The sequence below is a fragment of the Mustelus asterias genome, unplaced genomic scaffold (assembly GCF_964213995.1).
Source record: "Mustelus asterias unplaced genomic scaffold, sMusAst1.hap1.1 HAP1_SCAFFOLD_1797, whole genome shotgun sequence".
Lineage (NCBI taxonomy): Eukaryota > Metazoa > Chordata > Chondrichthyes > Carcharhiniformes > Triakidae > Mustelus > Mustelus asterias.
This window is the reverse complement of record NW_027591742.1, coordinates 59,550-75,000: the sequence shown is the minus strand read 5'-3', so window position 1 is coordinate 75,000 and position 15,451 is coordinate 59,550. Positions and strand designations below refer to the sequence as shown.

General features: G+C 52.6%; 1 protein-coding gene across 1 annotated transcript in view; it reads left to right on the top strand.

The window, feature by feature from the left end:
• LOC144488711 (NF-kappa-B essential modulator-like) overlaps positions 1–8,530 on the top strand; it is a gene marked incomplete at its 5' end in the record, with an annotated part of 9,129 nt that extends 599 nt beyond the window's left edge. Inside the window, 2 exons of the mRNA XM_078206804.1 lie at positions 5,122–5,186; positions 6,555–8,530. Coding sequence (XP_078062930.1) covers positions 5,122–5,186; positions 6,555–6,721 — 232 coding nt within the window. The remainder of the gene's footprint in view (positions 1–5,121; positions 5,187–6,554) is intronic.
• Positions 8,531–15,451: the final 6,921 nt, after the last annotated feature.

Here is a 15,451-nt window from a genome sequence, read left to right as displayed (position 1 = left end):
CCCATCGAAACCCCCACCATTCACCCCATCGAAACCCCCCCCCCCCCGCCATTCAATGAGATCCTGATTAATCTGGTCTGATTTTAGCTACTCTCTTCCTTTTATATGCTTTCCTATCCTTTTTTATATCATAAAATCATACAGCGCAGAAGAGGCCCTTCAGCCCATCGAGTCTGCACTGACCCATTAGAAACACCTCAACTCCCACCTAACCCCATCTGCCAGCTCTTGGCCCAGAGCCCTGAATGTGATGATGAGCCAAGTGTTCATCCAGGTACTTTTTAAAGGATGTGAGGCCTCCCGCCTCCTCCACCCTCCCAGGCAGCGCCTTCCAGACCCTCACCACCCTCTGGGTAAAAAGCTTTTCCTCACATCCCCCTGAACCTCCTGCCCCTCACCTTGAGCCTGTGTCCCCCTCGTGACTGACCCTTCAACTCAGGGGAACAGCTGCTCCTTATCCACTCTGTCCGTGTCCCTCATAATCTCGTCCACCTCGATCAGGTCACCCCTCAGTCTTCTCTGCTCCAATGAGAACAACCCAAATCTATCCAACCTCTCTTCATAACTGAAACGCTCCGTCCCAGGCAGCATCCTGGTGAATCTCCTCTGCACCCCCTCCAGTGCAATCACATCCTTCCGATAATGTGGTGACCAGAACTGCACACAGTGCTCCAGCTGTGACCTCACCAAAGTTCTAGACAACTCCAACATGGCTTCCCTGCTTTTGTAATCTGTGCCTCGATTGATAAAGGCGAGTGTCCCAGATGCCTTTTTCACCACCCGATTAACACGCCCTTCCGCTTTCCGAGATCTGTGGACAAACACGCCACAGAACTTCCCAGTGTCCTTCCATTCATTGAGTTCTTCCTTGTCAAATTACTCCTTCCGAAGTGGATCACCTCTCACTTTTCAGGGTTAAATTCCATCTGCCACTAATCCGCCCATTTGACCATTCCGTCTGTATCTTCCTGTAGCCCAAGACACTCCGCCTCACTGTTAACCACCCGGCCAATCTGTGTGTTATCCGCAAATCTTGATTACTTTTTAATGACCCTGTGGTTCCCGAGTCTCCCAGCCTACCACTGGCCTTTGCAATACGGTATTCCTTAGTAAGCATTCTCACAACACCAGGGTAAAGTCCAACAGGTTTATTTGGTAGCACGAGCTATCGGAGATGTTGTGAGACTACTTCCTGTGCCTAACCCAGTCCAACAACAGCCATTCCACATCACAATATGCTTTAGTGTTTGTCTTTAAGTTATTTTTTCACTTCCTTGCTTAGCCATGAATCTTTTTTTTTATAGAAACCCTACAGTGCAGAAGGAGGCCATTCGGCCCATCGAGTCTGCACCGACCACAATCCCACCCAGGCCCTACCCCCACGTATTTACCCGCTAATCCCTCTAACCTACACATCCCAGGACTCTAAGGGGCAATTTTTAACCTGGCCAATCAACCTAACCCGCACATCTTTGGACTGTGGGAGGAAACCGGAGCACCCGGAGGAAACCCACGCAGACACGAGGAGAATGTGCAAACTCCACACAGACAGTGACCCGAGCCGGGAATCGAACCCGGGACCCTCGAGCTGTGAAGCAGCAGTGCTAACCACTGCGCTACCGTGCCGCCCCTTTCTTTCCCCTTTTACAATCTTTCATCATAGAATCCCTACAGTGAAGAAGGAGGCCATTCAGCCCATCGAGTCTGCACCCACCACAATCCCACCCAGGCCCTATCCCCATAACCCCATGCATTTACCCTAACTAATCCCCCTGACACGAAGGGACAATTTAGCATGGCCAATCCACCCAATTGGCACATCTTTGGACACTAGGGGGCAATTTAGCATGGCCAATCCACCTAACCTGCACATCTTTGGACACTAAGGGGCAATTTAGCATGGCCAATCCACCTAACCTGCACATCTTTGGACACTAAGGGGCAATTTAGCATGGCCAATCCACCTAACCTGCACATCTTTGGACACTAAGGGGCAATTTAGCATGGCCAATCCACCCAATTGGCACATCTTTGGACACTAGGGGGCAATTTAGCATGGCCAATCCACCTAACCTGCACATCTTTGGACACTAGGGGGCAATTTAGCATGGCCAATCCACCCAATTGGCACATCTTTGGACACTAAGGGGCAATTTAGCATGGCCAATCCCCCTAACCTGCATATCTTTGGACACTAAGGGGCAATTTAGCATGGCCAATCCCCCTAACCTGCACATCTTTCGACTGTGGGAGGAAACTGGAGCACCCGGAGGAAACCCACACAGACACGGGGAGAATGTGCAGACTCCACACAGACAGTGACCCAAGCCGGGAATCGAACCCGGGTCCCTGGCACTGTGAGGCAGCAGTGCTAACCACTGTGCCACCGTACTGCTTCCTCTCTGGAATGTATTTTAGTTGGGTGGAATTGATTACCTCTTTAAACATCTGCCACTGATCATCAACTGTTCTACCTTCCCGCCCGCTCCACTATTGCCACATCAGTCCTCATGCCACTGTAATTATCTTTGCTTAGCTCCAGAATGCGGGCGTGGGACTCCAGTTTCCCGTCCTCCAACTCAATTTGAAATTCTTTCATGTTATGATCACTCTTCCCTTGAAGATCATTAAGGATCCGCTATATCTCAATAAGTACAGGCCCCCAACCTACTCAACCTCTCCCCATAGGGGGCAGCACGGTGACACAGTGGGTTAGCACTGCTGCCTCACAGTGCCAGGGACCCGGGTTCGATTCCCGGCTCGGGTCACTGTCTGTGTGAAGTCTGCACGTTCTCCCCGTGTCTGCGTGGGTTTCCTCCGGGTGCTCCAGTTTCCTCTCACAAGATGCGCGGGTTAGGCGGATTGGCCATGCTAACTTGCCCCTTAGTGTCAGGGGGACTAGCTAAGGTAAATGCATGGGGTTTTGGGGATAGGGCCTGGGTGGGCTTGTGGTCGGTGCAGACTCGATGGGCTGAATGGCCTCCTTCTGCACTGTAGGATTCTATGACTCTATGATTCTATAAGAAAATCCCTCCCTACCCGGTATCGACTAAGTGAACCTTCTCCGGACTGCCTCCAATGCCGGGATATCCTTCCTTAGATAAAGGGGCCCAAACTGTTCCCAGTATTCTGGGGGGGGTCTAAACAGTGCCTTGTATAGTTTTAGCAAGACTTCTCTATTCTTATACTCCAATCCCTATGAGATAAAGGCTGACACTCCATTTGCCTTCCCAATTACCCGCTGAACCTGGGGGAGGCGATGGTGGCCTGGTGGTATCATCGCAAAGACTATTAACTCAGCGAATGTTCTGGGGACCCGGGTTCGAATCCCGCCACGGCAGAGGGTGGAATTTGAATTCACAAAAAATATCTGGAATTAAGAATCTACTGATGACCCGTTGTCGGAAAAACCCATCTGGTTCCTTCAGGGAAGGAAATCTGCCGTCCTTACCCGGTCTGGCCTACATGTGACTCCAGAGCCACAGCAACGTGGTTGACTCTCACTGCCCTCCAAGGAGCAACTAGGGATGGGCAATAAATGCTGGCCAGCCAGCGACGCACATGTCCCAGGAATGAATAAAATAAAATGAATTTAAAAAAGGACCCATTTCATCCACTTAACACAACTTCAATCATTGACTAAGCCTATTTCACCAGAGAAAATCCTTCCTACCTCTGTCTCAAAATGAGTTATTATCTTTGCATCAAAGAACAAAGAAAATTTACAGCACAGGAACAGGTCCTTCGGCCCTCCAAGCCTGCACCGACCATGCTGCCCGACTTAACTAAAACCCCCTACCCTTCCGGGGACCATATCCCTCTATTCCCATCCTATTCATGTACTTGTCAAGACGCCCCTTAAAAGTCACTACCGCTTCCACTACCTCCCCCGGCAACGAGTTCCAGACACCCACCACCCTCTGTGTAGGTCCTGCGAGAGGTCACAGTCTCAGGATAAGGGGGAGCAAATTTAAAACAGAGTTGGGGAGAAACTACTTCCCCCAAAGGGTTGTGAATCTGTGGAATTCGCTGCCCCAGCGTGCAGTGGATGCTGGGACAGTGAGTACATTGAAGGGGGAGTTAGACAGATTTTTAATTGGGAATGGGGTTGAAGGGTTATGGGGAGAAGGCAGGAAAATGGGGATGAGGAACATATCAGCCATGATCGAATGGCGCAGCAGACTCAATGGGCCGAATGGCCTAATTCTGCTCCTATATCTTACGAACTCATAAAATACAAAATTGTACCCGCCTCTACAGTACCTCTGACAGCTTGTTCCAGACACTCACCACCCTCTGTGTGAAAAAATTGCCCCTCTGGACACTTTTGTATCTCTCCCCTCTCACCTTAAACCTACGCCCTCTAGTTTACTCCCCTACCTTTGGGAAAAGATATTGACGATCTAGCTGATCTGTGCCCCTCATTATTTTATAGACCTCTATAAGGTCACCCCTCAGCCTCCTACGCTCCAGAGAAAAAAGTCCCAGTCTATCCAGCCTCTCCTTATAACTCAATCCATCAAGTCCCGGTCGCATCCTAGTAAATCTTTTCTGCACTCTTTCCAGTTTAATAATAACCTTTCTATAATAGGGTGACCAGAATTGCACACAATACTCCAAGAAACTTATAAAATTCTAACAAGGTTAGACAGGGTAGATTCAGAAAGAATGTTCCCGATGGTGGGGGGAGTCCAGAACTAGGGGTCATAGTTTGAGGATAAGGGGGAAACCTTTTAGAACTGAGGTGAGGAGAAATTTCTTCACCCAGAGGGTGGTGAATGTGTGGAATTCACTCCCACAGAAAGTAGCTGAGGCCAAAACGTTGTGTGATTTCAGGAAGGAATTAGATATCGCTCTTGGGGCGAAAGGGATCGAGGGATATGGGGGAGAGGGGGGGGATCAGGATATTGAATTCGATGATCAGCCGTGATCAGAATGAATGGGGGAGCAGCTGGAAGGGCCGAATGGCCTCCTCCTGCTTCTAGTTTCTGTGTCTCTCTGTTTCTCTGTGTTGCAATTGGAGAGGCCAGAATTTCTCTGAGGATTTTGTCACGATTGTGTCTCTCTCTTCTCTTGGTTTTGACACTCTTGCGAATTCTCTCTCCTTTTCTCCCCTGAAAGAAGTCACCTTGAGGAGTTGCAACGACGGCACAACGACAGCCTTCGGACACCGATGACGGGGCAAGGTGAGTTCCCCGGAGATCAACATGAACTGGCGTCTCCCCATCCGAGCACCCGGGTTACAAACTCCAGCGCCACAGTGCTGAGGGTGCGCCGCACTGTGGGAGGGTCGGTGCTGAGGGAGCGCCGCACTGTGGGAGGGTCAGTGCTGAGGGAGCGCCGCACTGTGGGAGGGTCAGTGCTGAGGGAGCGCCGCACTGTGGGAGGGTCGGTGCTGAGGGAGCGCCGCACTGTGGGAGGGTCAGTGCTGAGGGAGCGCCGCACTGTGGGAGGGTCAGTGCTGAGGGAGCGCCGCACTGTGGGAGGGTCAGTGCTGAGGGAGCGCCGCACTGTGGGAGGGTCAGTGCTGAGGGAGCGCCGCACTGTGGGAGGGTCAGTGCTGAGGGAGCGCCGCACTGTGGGAGGGTCAGTGCTGAGGGAGCGCCGCACTGTTGGAGGGTCAGTGCTGAGGGAGCGCCGCACTGTGGGAGGGTCAGTGCTGAGGGAGCGCCGCACTGTGGGAGGGTCAGTGCTGAGGGAGCGCCGCACTGTGGGAGGGTCAGTGCTGAGGGAGCGCCGCACTGTGGGAGGGTCAGTGCTGAGGGAGCGCCGCACTGTTGGAGGGTCAGTGCTGAGGGAGCGCCGCACTGTGGGAGGGTCAGTGCTGAGGGAGCGCCGCACTGCGGGAGGGTCAGTGCTGAGGGAGCGCCGCACTGCGGGAGGGTCAGTATTGAGTTCTCCCTGGTATCCTGGGCCAATATTTATCCCTCAGCCAACAAGGCTGCCAGCAGATGATTGGGGTGATTATCACAAAGCTGTTTGTGGGATCTTACTGTGTGCATGGGCCACTTCTTTCGTTACTTTTTCTCAAAGTAGTTTCAAGTTTATTTATCGGTGTCACAAATAGGCTCACATTAACACTGCAATGAAGTTACTGCGAAAATCCCCTAGTCGCCACACTCCTGTTCGGGGACACTGAGGGAGAATTTAGCACGGCCCAATGCACCCTAACCAGCACGTCTTTCGGACTGTGGGAGGAAACCGGAGCACCCGGAGGAAACCCACGCAGACACGGGGAGAATGCGCAGACTCCACACAGACAGTGACCCGAGCCGGGAATCGAACCCAGGTCCCTGGCGCTGTGAGGCAGCAGTGCTAACCCACTGTGCCACCGAGCCGTCCTACTTGTGACACTGATTAATAAACGTTCAAAATTTTTAGCCATGACTGTAGCATCACATTCTGCACCCTCTCCTTTCCTTCTCCCCTTTGTACTCTATGAACGGTATGCTCTGTCTGTATAGCGCGCGAGAAACAACACTTTTCACTGTATGTTAATACATGTGACAATAATAAATCAAATCAAATATCTCCCTCTCCTCCTCCTCCCCTAGGTAACTACTTCCTGAGTGGGAACACCATCCCGTTCAATGCTCCCGCAGACCCTCCGCACCGCCGCAGCGTTCCCAATGAACAGCCCGATTATCGATGTCCCAAGTGCCAGTACCTGGCCCCAGATATGGACACCTTGCAGATCCACGTCATGGACTGTATCCAGTGATTGGAGCTGGCGGGGCGTGGGGGGGGGGGGCGACACACACACACACACAGACTAACACATTCCCTCGAGGGCGGAGAGAGGGAGAAGGTGTGAGCCCCCCCGCCCCGCCCCCTCGCCCCCCCCCATCCTCTCCACCTCCACACAATCCCCTGCACAATCGGGAACAAGGTTTCTATTTTATCAGCTGAGAATAATGGGCAGCAGCCGGCCCCTGCGCAGGCCCGAGGCAGACGGCCAGCTTGCGGCGCTCCCTCAGAGCCCAGCCTGTGGAGGTGCCATGGATTTGAGCAAATCTCCCCACCTCCTCTCTCAGCCGCCACGAGTTAGTCTCTGCCTCCTCTTGGGCTAATTCACTCTAAAATTGGACTCATTCCCTGACAGTCTCTGCTTTTGGTCCGCTCCCCAAATCATTACACCCCTCACAGACACCGACTCCCCGTCCCGTCACCGTGTGGGGGAATCACAGACCCCCCCCCGTCCCGTCACCGTGTGGGGGAATCACAGACACCGACTCCCCGTCCCGTCACCGTGTGGGGGAATCACAGACCCCCCCCGTCCCATCACCGTGTGGGGGAATCACAGACTCCCCGTCCCGTCACCGTGTGGGGGAATCACAGACCCCCCCGTCCCATCACCATGTGGGGGAATCACAGACCCCCCCGTCCCGTCACCGTGTGGGGGAATCACAGACCCCCCCGTCCCGTCACCGTGTGGGGGAATCACAGACCCCCCCCGTCCCGTCACCGTGTGGGGGAATCACAGACCCCCCGTCCCGTCACCGTGTGGGGGAATCACAGACCCCCCCGTCCCGTCACCGTGTGGGGGAATCACAGACCCCCCGTCCCGTCACCGTGTGGGGGAATCACAGACCCCCCCCCGTCCCGTCACCGTGTGGGGGAATCACAGACCCCCCCGTCACCGTGTGAGGGAATCACAGACCCCCTGTCCCATCCCCGTGTGGGGGAATCACAGACTCCCCGTCCCGTCACCGTGTGGGGGAATCACAGACCCCCCCGTCCCGTCACCGTGTGAGGGAATCACAGACCCCCTGTCCCATCCCCGTGTGGGGGAATCACAGACTCCCCGTCCCGTCACCGTGTGGGGGAATCACAGACCCCCCCGTCCCGTCACCGTGTGGGGGAATCACAGACCCCCCCGTCCCGTCACCGTGTGGGGGAATCACAGACCCCCGTCCCGTCACCGTGTGGGGGAATCACAGACCCCCCCGTCCCGTCACCGTGTGGGGGAATCACAGACCCCCCCCGTCCCATCACCGTGTGGGGGAATCACAGACCCCCCCGTCCCGTCACCGTGTGGGGGAATCACAGACCCCCCCGTCCCGTCACCGTGTGGGGGAATCACAGACCCCCCCGTCCCGTCACCGTGTGGGGGAATCACAGACCCCCCCCGTCCCGTCACCGTGTGAGGGAATCACAGACCCACAGGCTGTATTGAGTCAATGTCTGACTGTAGGGATAGGATGTTTGGAGTGTTCTACATGTGTAGAGATGTGAAGCGATTTGCAAAGCCACTTTATTCAATGCTGGGAGGTCCGGGTGTGGAGTGACACGCGGGCCAGTCACAGTAACGGAACAATGGAATAACACTGTCAAATCACAATGTCCAAAACAGATACACTGACTAACACCACACCACAGAACCTCCCAGTCACGGTAATCTTCTGTTCAAATACAAAATGAATTTCCCACGATGATGTTACTGCCTCAACTACTGAATGTTTCAAATTTCTCAAATTCATTCTAATAAATAGAACTGTTTATCTACTTAATAAAGTGATCTGTACATTGACTGGTGTCTCTCAGTCCCCTCTCTCTCTCTCTCAGGGAGATATCTGTACACTGACTGGTGTCTCTCAGTCCCCTCTCTCTCTCTCTCAGGGAGATATCTGTACACTGACTGGTGTCTCTCAGTCCTCTCGCTCTCTCAGGGAGATATCTGTACACTGACTGGTGTCTCTCAGTCCCCACTCTCAGGGAGATATCTGTACACTGACTGGTGTCTCTCAGTCCCCTCTCTCTCTCAGGGAGATATCTGTACACTGACTGGTGTCTCTCAGTCCCCTCTCTCTCTCTCTCAGGGAGATATCTGTACACTGACTGGTGTCTCTCAGTCCCCTCTCTCTCTCAGGGAGATATCTGTACACTGACTGGTGTCTCTCAGTCCCCACTCTCAGGGAGATATCTGTACACTGACTGGTGTCTCTCAGTCCCCTCTCTCTCTCAGGGAGATATCTGTACACTGACTGGTGTCTCTCAGTCCCCTCTCTCTCTCAGGGAGATATCTGTACACTGACTGGTGTCTCTCAGTCCCCTCTCTCTCTCAGGGAGATATCTGTACACTGACTGGTGTCTCTCAGTCCCCTCTCTCTCTCTCAGGGAGATATCTGTACACTGACTGGTGTCTCTCAGTTCCCTCTCGCTCTCTCTCAGGGAGATATCTGTACACTGACTGGTGTCTCTCAGTCCCCTCTCTCTCTCTCAGGGAGATATCTGTACAGTGACTGGTGTCTCTCAGTCTGCTCTCTCTCTCGGAGATATCTGTACAGTGACTGGTGTCTCTCAGTCCAGTAAGAAATATATAACAAACATATAGAAACATATAAGATTATGAAGGGAATAGATAAGATAGAAGCAGGGAAGTTGTTTCCACTGGTGGGTGAAACTAGAACTCGGGGGCACAGCCTCAAAATAAGGGGAAGCAGATTTAGGACTGAGTTGAGGAGGAACTTCTTCACACAAAGGGTTGTGAATCTGTGGAATTCCCTGCGCAGTGAAGCAGTTGAGGCTCCCTCATTGAATGTTTTTAAGGCAAGGATAGATAGATTTTTGAACAGTAAAGGAATTAAGGGTTATGGTGAGCGGGCGGGTAAGTGGAGCCGAGTCCACGAAAAGATCAGCCATGATCTTATTGAATGGCGGAGCAGGCTCGAGGGGCCAGATGGCCAACTCCTGCTCCTAGTTCTTATGTTCTTATGTTAAGTCTCACAACACCAGGTTAAAGTCCAACAGGTTTATTTGGGAGCACAAGCCACAAACTTTCGGAGCGCTGCCCCTTCATCAGGTGAGTGGGAATTCTGTTCACAAACAGGGCACATAAAGACACAAACTCAATTTACAAAATAATGGTTGGAATGCGAGTCTTTACAGGTAATCAAGTCTTTAAAGGTACAGACAATGTGAGTGGAGAGAGGGTTAAGCACAGGTTAAAGAGATGTGTATTGTCTCCAGCCAGGACAGTTTGTGAGATTTTGCAAGCCCAGGCAAGTTATGAGGGTTACAGATAGTGTGACATGAACCCAAGATCCCGGTTGAGGCCGTCCTCATGTGTGCGGAACTTGGCTATCAGTTTCTGCTCAGCGACTCTGCGCTGTCGTGTGTCGCGAAGGCCGCCTTGGAGAACGCTTACCTGAAGATCCAAGGCTGAATGCCCGTGACCGCTGAAGTGTTCCCCAACAGGAAGAGAACAGTCTTGCCTGGTGATTGTCCAGCGGTGATCATTCATCCGTTGTCGTAGCGTCTGCATGGTTTCCCCAATGTACCATGCCTCGGGACATCCTTTCCTGCAGCGTATCAGGTAGACAACGTTGGCCGAGTTGCAAGAGTAGGTACCGTGTACCTGGGAGATGGTGTTCTCACGTGAGATGATGGTATCCGTGTCGATGATCCGGCACGTCTTGCAGAGGTTGCTGTGGCAGGGTTGTGTGGTGTCGTGGTCACTGTTCTCCTGAAGGCTGGGTAGTTTGCTGCGGACAATGGTCTGTTTGAGGTTGCGTGGTTGTTTGAAGGCACGAGGGGGGTGTGGGGATGGCCTTGGCGAGATGTTCGTCTTCATCAATGACATGTTGAAGGCTCCGGAGAAGATGTCGTAGCTTCTCCGCTCCGGGGAAGTACTGGACGACGAAGGGTACTCTGTCCACTGTGTCCCGTGTTTGTCTTCTGAGGAGGTCGGTGCGGTTTTTCGCTGTGGCGCGTCGGACCTGTCGACTGATGAGTCGAGCGCCATATCCTGTTCTTATGAGGGCGTCTTTCAGCGTCTGGAGGTGTCTGTTGTGATCCTCCTCATCCGAGCAGATCCTGTGTATTCGGAGGGCTTGTCCGTAGGGGATGGCTTCTTTAACGTGTTTAGGGTGGAAGCTGGAGAAGTGGAGCATCGTGAGGTTATCCGTGGGCTTGCGGTACAGTGAGGTGCTGAGGTGACCGTCCTTAATGGAGGTGCGTGTGTCCAAGAATGCAACCGATTCCGGAGAGTAGTCCATGGTGAGTCTGATGGTGGGATGGAACTTGTTGATGTCATCATAGAGTTGTTTCAGTGATTGTTCACCATGAGTCCAAAGGAAGAAAATGTCATCGATGTATCTCAGTCCCCTCTCGCTCTCTCTCAGGGAGATATCTGTATACTGACTGGTGTCTCTCAGTCCCCTCTCTCTCTCGGGGAGATATCTGTACACTGACTGGTGTCTCTCAGTCCCCTCTCTCTCTCGGGGAGATATCTGTACGCTGACTAGTGTCTCTCAGTCCCCTCTCTCTCTCAGGGAGATATCTGTACACTGACTGGTGTCTCTCAGTCCCCTCTCGCTCTCAGGGAGATATCTGTACACTGACTAGTGTCTCTCAGTCCCCTCTCTCTCTCAGGGAGATATCTGTACACTGACTGGTGTCTCTCAGTCCTCTCCCACTCTCTCTCTCAGGGAGATATCTGTACACTGACTGGTGTCTCTCAGTCCCCTCTCCCACTCTCTCTCTCAGGGAGATATCTGTACACTGACTGGTGTCTCTCAGTCCCCTCTCTCTCAGGGAGGTATCTGTACACTGACTGGTGTCTCTCAGTCCCCTCTCCCACTCTCTCTCTCAGGGAGATATCTGTACACTGACTGCTGAACTCAATACCCCCTCTCTCTCAGGGAGATATCTGTACACTGACTGGTGTCTCTCAATCCCCCCTCTCTCTCCGGGAGATATCTGTACACTGACTGGTGTCTCTCAGTCCTCTCTCTCTCTCTCTCAGGGAGATATCTGTACACTGACTGGTGTCTCTCAGTCCCCTCTCCCACTCTCTCTCTCAGGGAGATATCTGTACACTGACTGGTGTCTCTCAGTCCCCTCTCGCTCTCAGGGAGATATCTGTACACTGACTGGTGTCTCTCAGTCCCCTCTCGCTCTCAGGGAGATATCCGTACACTGACTGGTGTCTCTCAGTCCCCTCTCCTTCTCTCTCTCTCAGGGAGATATCTGTACACTGACTGGTGTCTCTCAGTCCCCTCTCTCTCAGGGAGGTATCTGCACACTGACTGGTGTCTCTCAGTCTTCTCTCTCTCTCAGGGAGATATCTGTACACTGACTGCTGAACTCAATCCCCCCTCTCTCTCAGGGAGATATCTGTACACTGACTGGTGTCTCTCAATCCCCCCTCTCTCTCCGGGAGATATCTGTACACTGACTGGTGTCTCTCAGTCCCCTCTCTCTCTCAGGGAGATATCTGTACACTGACTGGTGAACTCAATCCCCCCTCTCTCTCAGGGAGATATCTGTACACTGACTGGTGTCTCTCAGTCCCCTCTCTCTCTCAGGGAGATATCTGTACACTGACTGGTGAACTCAATCCCCCCTCTCTCTCAGGGAGATATCTGTACACTGACTGGTGTCTCTCAGTCCCCTCTCCCACTCTCTCTCTCTCAGGGAGATATCTGTACACTGACTGGTGTCTCTCAGTCCCCTCTCGCTCTCTCAGGGAGATATCTGTACACTGACTGGTGTCTCTCAGTCCCCTCTCTCTCTCTCAGGGAGATATCTGTACACTGACTGGTGTCTCTCAGTCCCCTCTCTCTCTCTCTCAGGGAGATATCTGTACACTGACTGGTGTCTCTCAGTCCCCTCTCTCTCTCTCAGGGAGATATCTGTACACTGACTAGTGTCTCTCAGTCCCCTCTCTCTCTCTCTCAGGGAGATATCTGTACACTGACTGGTGTCTCTCAGTCCCCTCTCTCTCTCTCAGGGAGATATCTGTACACTGACTGGTGTCTCTCAGTCCCCTCTCTCTCTCTCTCTCAGGGAGATATCTGTACACTGACTGGTGTCTCTCAGGCCCCTCTCTCTCTCAGGGAGATATCTGTACACGGACTGGTGTCTCTCAGTCCCCTCTCTCCCTCTCAGGGAGATATCTGTATACTGACTGGTGTCTCTCAGTCCCCTCTCTCTCAGGGAGATATCTGTACACGGACTGGTGTCTCTCAGTCCCCTCTCTCCCTCTCAGGGAGATATCTGTATACTGACTGGTGTCTCTCAGTCCTCTCTCTCTCTCTCTCGGGGAGATATCTGTACACTGACTGGCGTCTCTCAGTCCTCTCTCTCTCTCTCTCGGGGAGATATCTGTACACTGACTGGTGTCTCTCAGTCCTCTCTCTCTCTCAGGGAGATATCTGTACACTGACTGGTGTCTCTCAGTCCTCCCTCTCTCTCAGGGAGATATCTGTACACTGACTGGTGTCTCTCAGTCCCCTCTCTCTCTCAGGGAGATATCGGTACACTGACTGGTGTCTCTCAGTCCCCTCTCTCTCTCTCAGGGAGATATCGGTACACTGACTGGTGTCTCTCAGTCCCCGCTCTCTCTCTCAGGGAGATATCGGTACACTGACTGGTGTCTCTCAGTCCCCTCTCTCTCTCGGGGAGATATCTGTACACGGACTGGTGTCTCTCAGTCCCCTCTCTCTCTCAGGGAGATATCGGTACATTGACTGGTGTCTCTCAGTCCCCTCTCTCTCTCAGGGAGATATCTGTATACTGACTGGTGTCTCTCAGTCCTCTCTCTCTCTCGGGGAGATATCTGTACGCTGACTGGTGTCTCTCAGTCCCCTCTCTCTCTCAGGGAGATATCTGTATACTGACTGGTGTCTCTCAGTCCCCTCTCTCTCTCTCGGGGAGTTATCTGTACACTGACTGGTGTCTCTCAGTCCCCTCTCTCTCTCCCTCGGGGAGATATCTGTACACTGACTGGTGTCTCTCAGACCCCTCTCTCTCTCTCTCGGGGAGATATCTGTACACTGACTGGTGTCTCTCAGTCCCCTCTCTCTCTCTCTCGGGGAGATATCTGTACACTGGGTATGATTGTAAATTCTGAATTGCCATCGTGGGAAGCTATTGAACGTCGCTGTGAACATTGACAGTGTCTGAAGTCTGAGATTTTAGATTGGAAAATTGCTCCAATGTTAACTTAATGTCTCTCATCAGCCAATCACGAGAGTGAATAACTAAAGGACGCGTTTAACTGAAGGGTTGGTCGTGCCGATGGAATCGTGTACCAGACAGCGGGAAATTTTTTATATTCATTTGTGGGGGGACACGGGCGTCGCTGGCTGGGCCCAGCATTTATTGCCCATCCCTAGTTGCCCCTTGGAGGGCAGTTGAGAGTCACCCACATTGCTGTGGCTCTGGAGTCACATGTAGGCCAGACCGGGTAAGGACGGCAGATTTCCTTCCCTAAAGGAACCAGATGGGTTTTTCCGACAATGGGTCATCAGTAGATTCTTAATTCCAGATTTGGGGGGGGTTGTTACTGTTGTCACCCACCTGTAAGTGCCGCCTTCGATCCCAGTGTCTCACTGGAGCTGTTTCAGAGGAGCAAGGGGAGGAAGCTAAGAGTTGACCACATCACCGTGTGTGGGATCTGGATTCACGTGTATTCCAGATCGGGTAATCGCGACGGATTTCCTCCCCAGAATGGGGCAGGAGTGAACCGGGCGGGTTTTCTAACAACAAGCATCGGACTTTTAATTCCATCTATATTTCGCAATCAAATTTCACTGTCTGTGGTGGCAGGGTTCGGTCGGGAAGGGTCCTCAGATCTTCCTCTGTGTCTCTCCAGTGACAATACCTCCCCCGAACTATCTGGATGGGAGGGGAGGGAGAGAGACGGGGATGGGGAGACGGATTGACATTTATAAATCCACTGGTTCATTAATCGGGAAGGAAATCTGCCTTCCTTGCCCAGTTTGGCCTCCACGTGTCCAGTGGTGCACCACAGGGATCCGTGCTGGGCCCCCTATTTGTCAATTATATAAATGACATAAATGACTATGTGTGGGATAGGATTAATAAGCTTTTATTCATTTGTGGGACACGGGCGTCGCTGGCTGGGCCAGCATTTATTGCCCATCCCTAGTTGCCCCTTGAGAAGATGGTGGTGGCTGCCTTCTTGAATCGCTGCAGTCCATGTTCTGTGGGTTGACCCACAATGCCGTTAGGGAGGGAATTCCAGGATTTTGACCCAGCGACTGTGAGGGAATGGCGATATATTTCACAGTCAGGATGGTGAGTGGCTTGGAGGGGAACTTGCAGGCGGTGGTGTTCCCAGGTATCTGCTGCCCTTGTCCTTCTAGATGGAAGTGGTCGTGGGTTTGGAAGGTGCTGTCTAAGGATCTTTGGTGAGTTGCTGCAATGCATCTTGTAGATGGTACACACTGCTGCTACTGAGGGAGTGGATGGGGTGTCAATCAAGTGGGGCTGCTTTGTTCTGGATGGTGTTGAGCTTCTTGAGTGTTGTTGGAGCTGCACCCATCCAGGCAAGTGGGAGAGTATTCCATCACACTCCTGACTTGTGTCCTTGTAAATGGTGGACAGGCTCTGGGGAGTCAGGAGGTGAGTTACTCACCGCAGGATTCCCAGCCTCTGACCTGCTCTTGTAGCCACTGTGTTTATCTGGTGAGTCCAGTTCAAT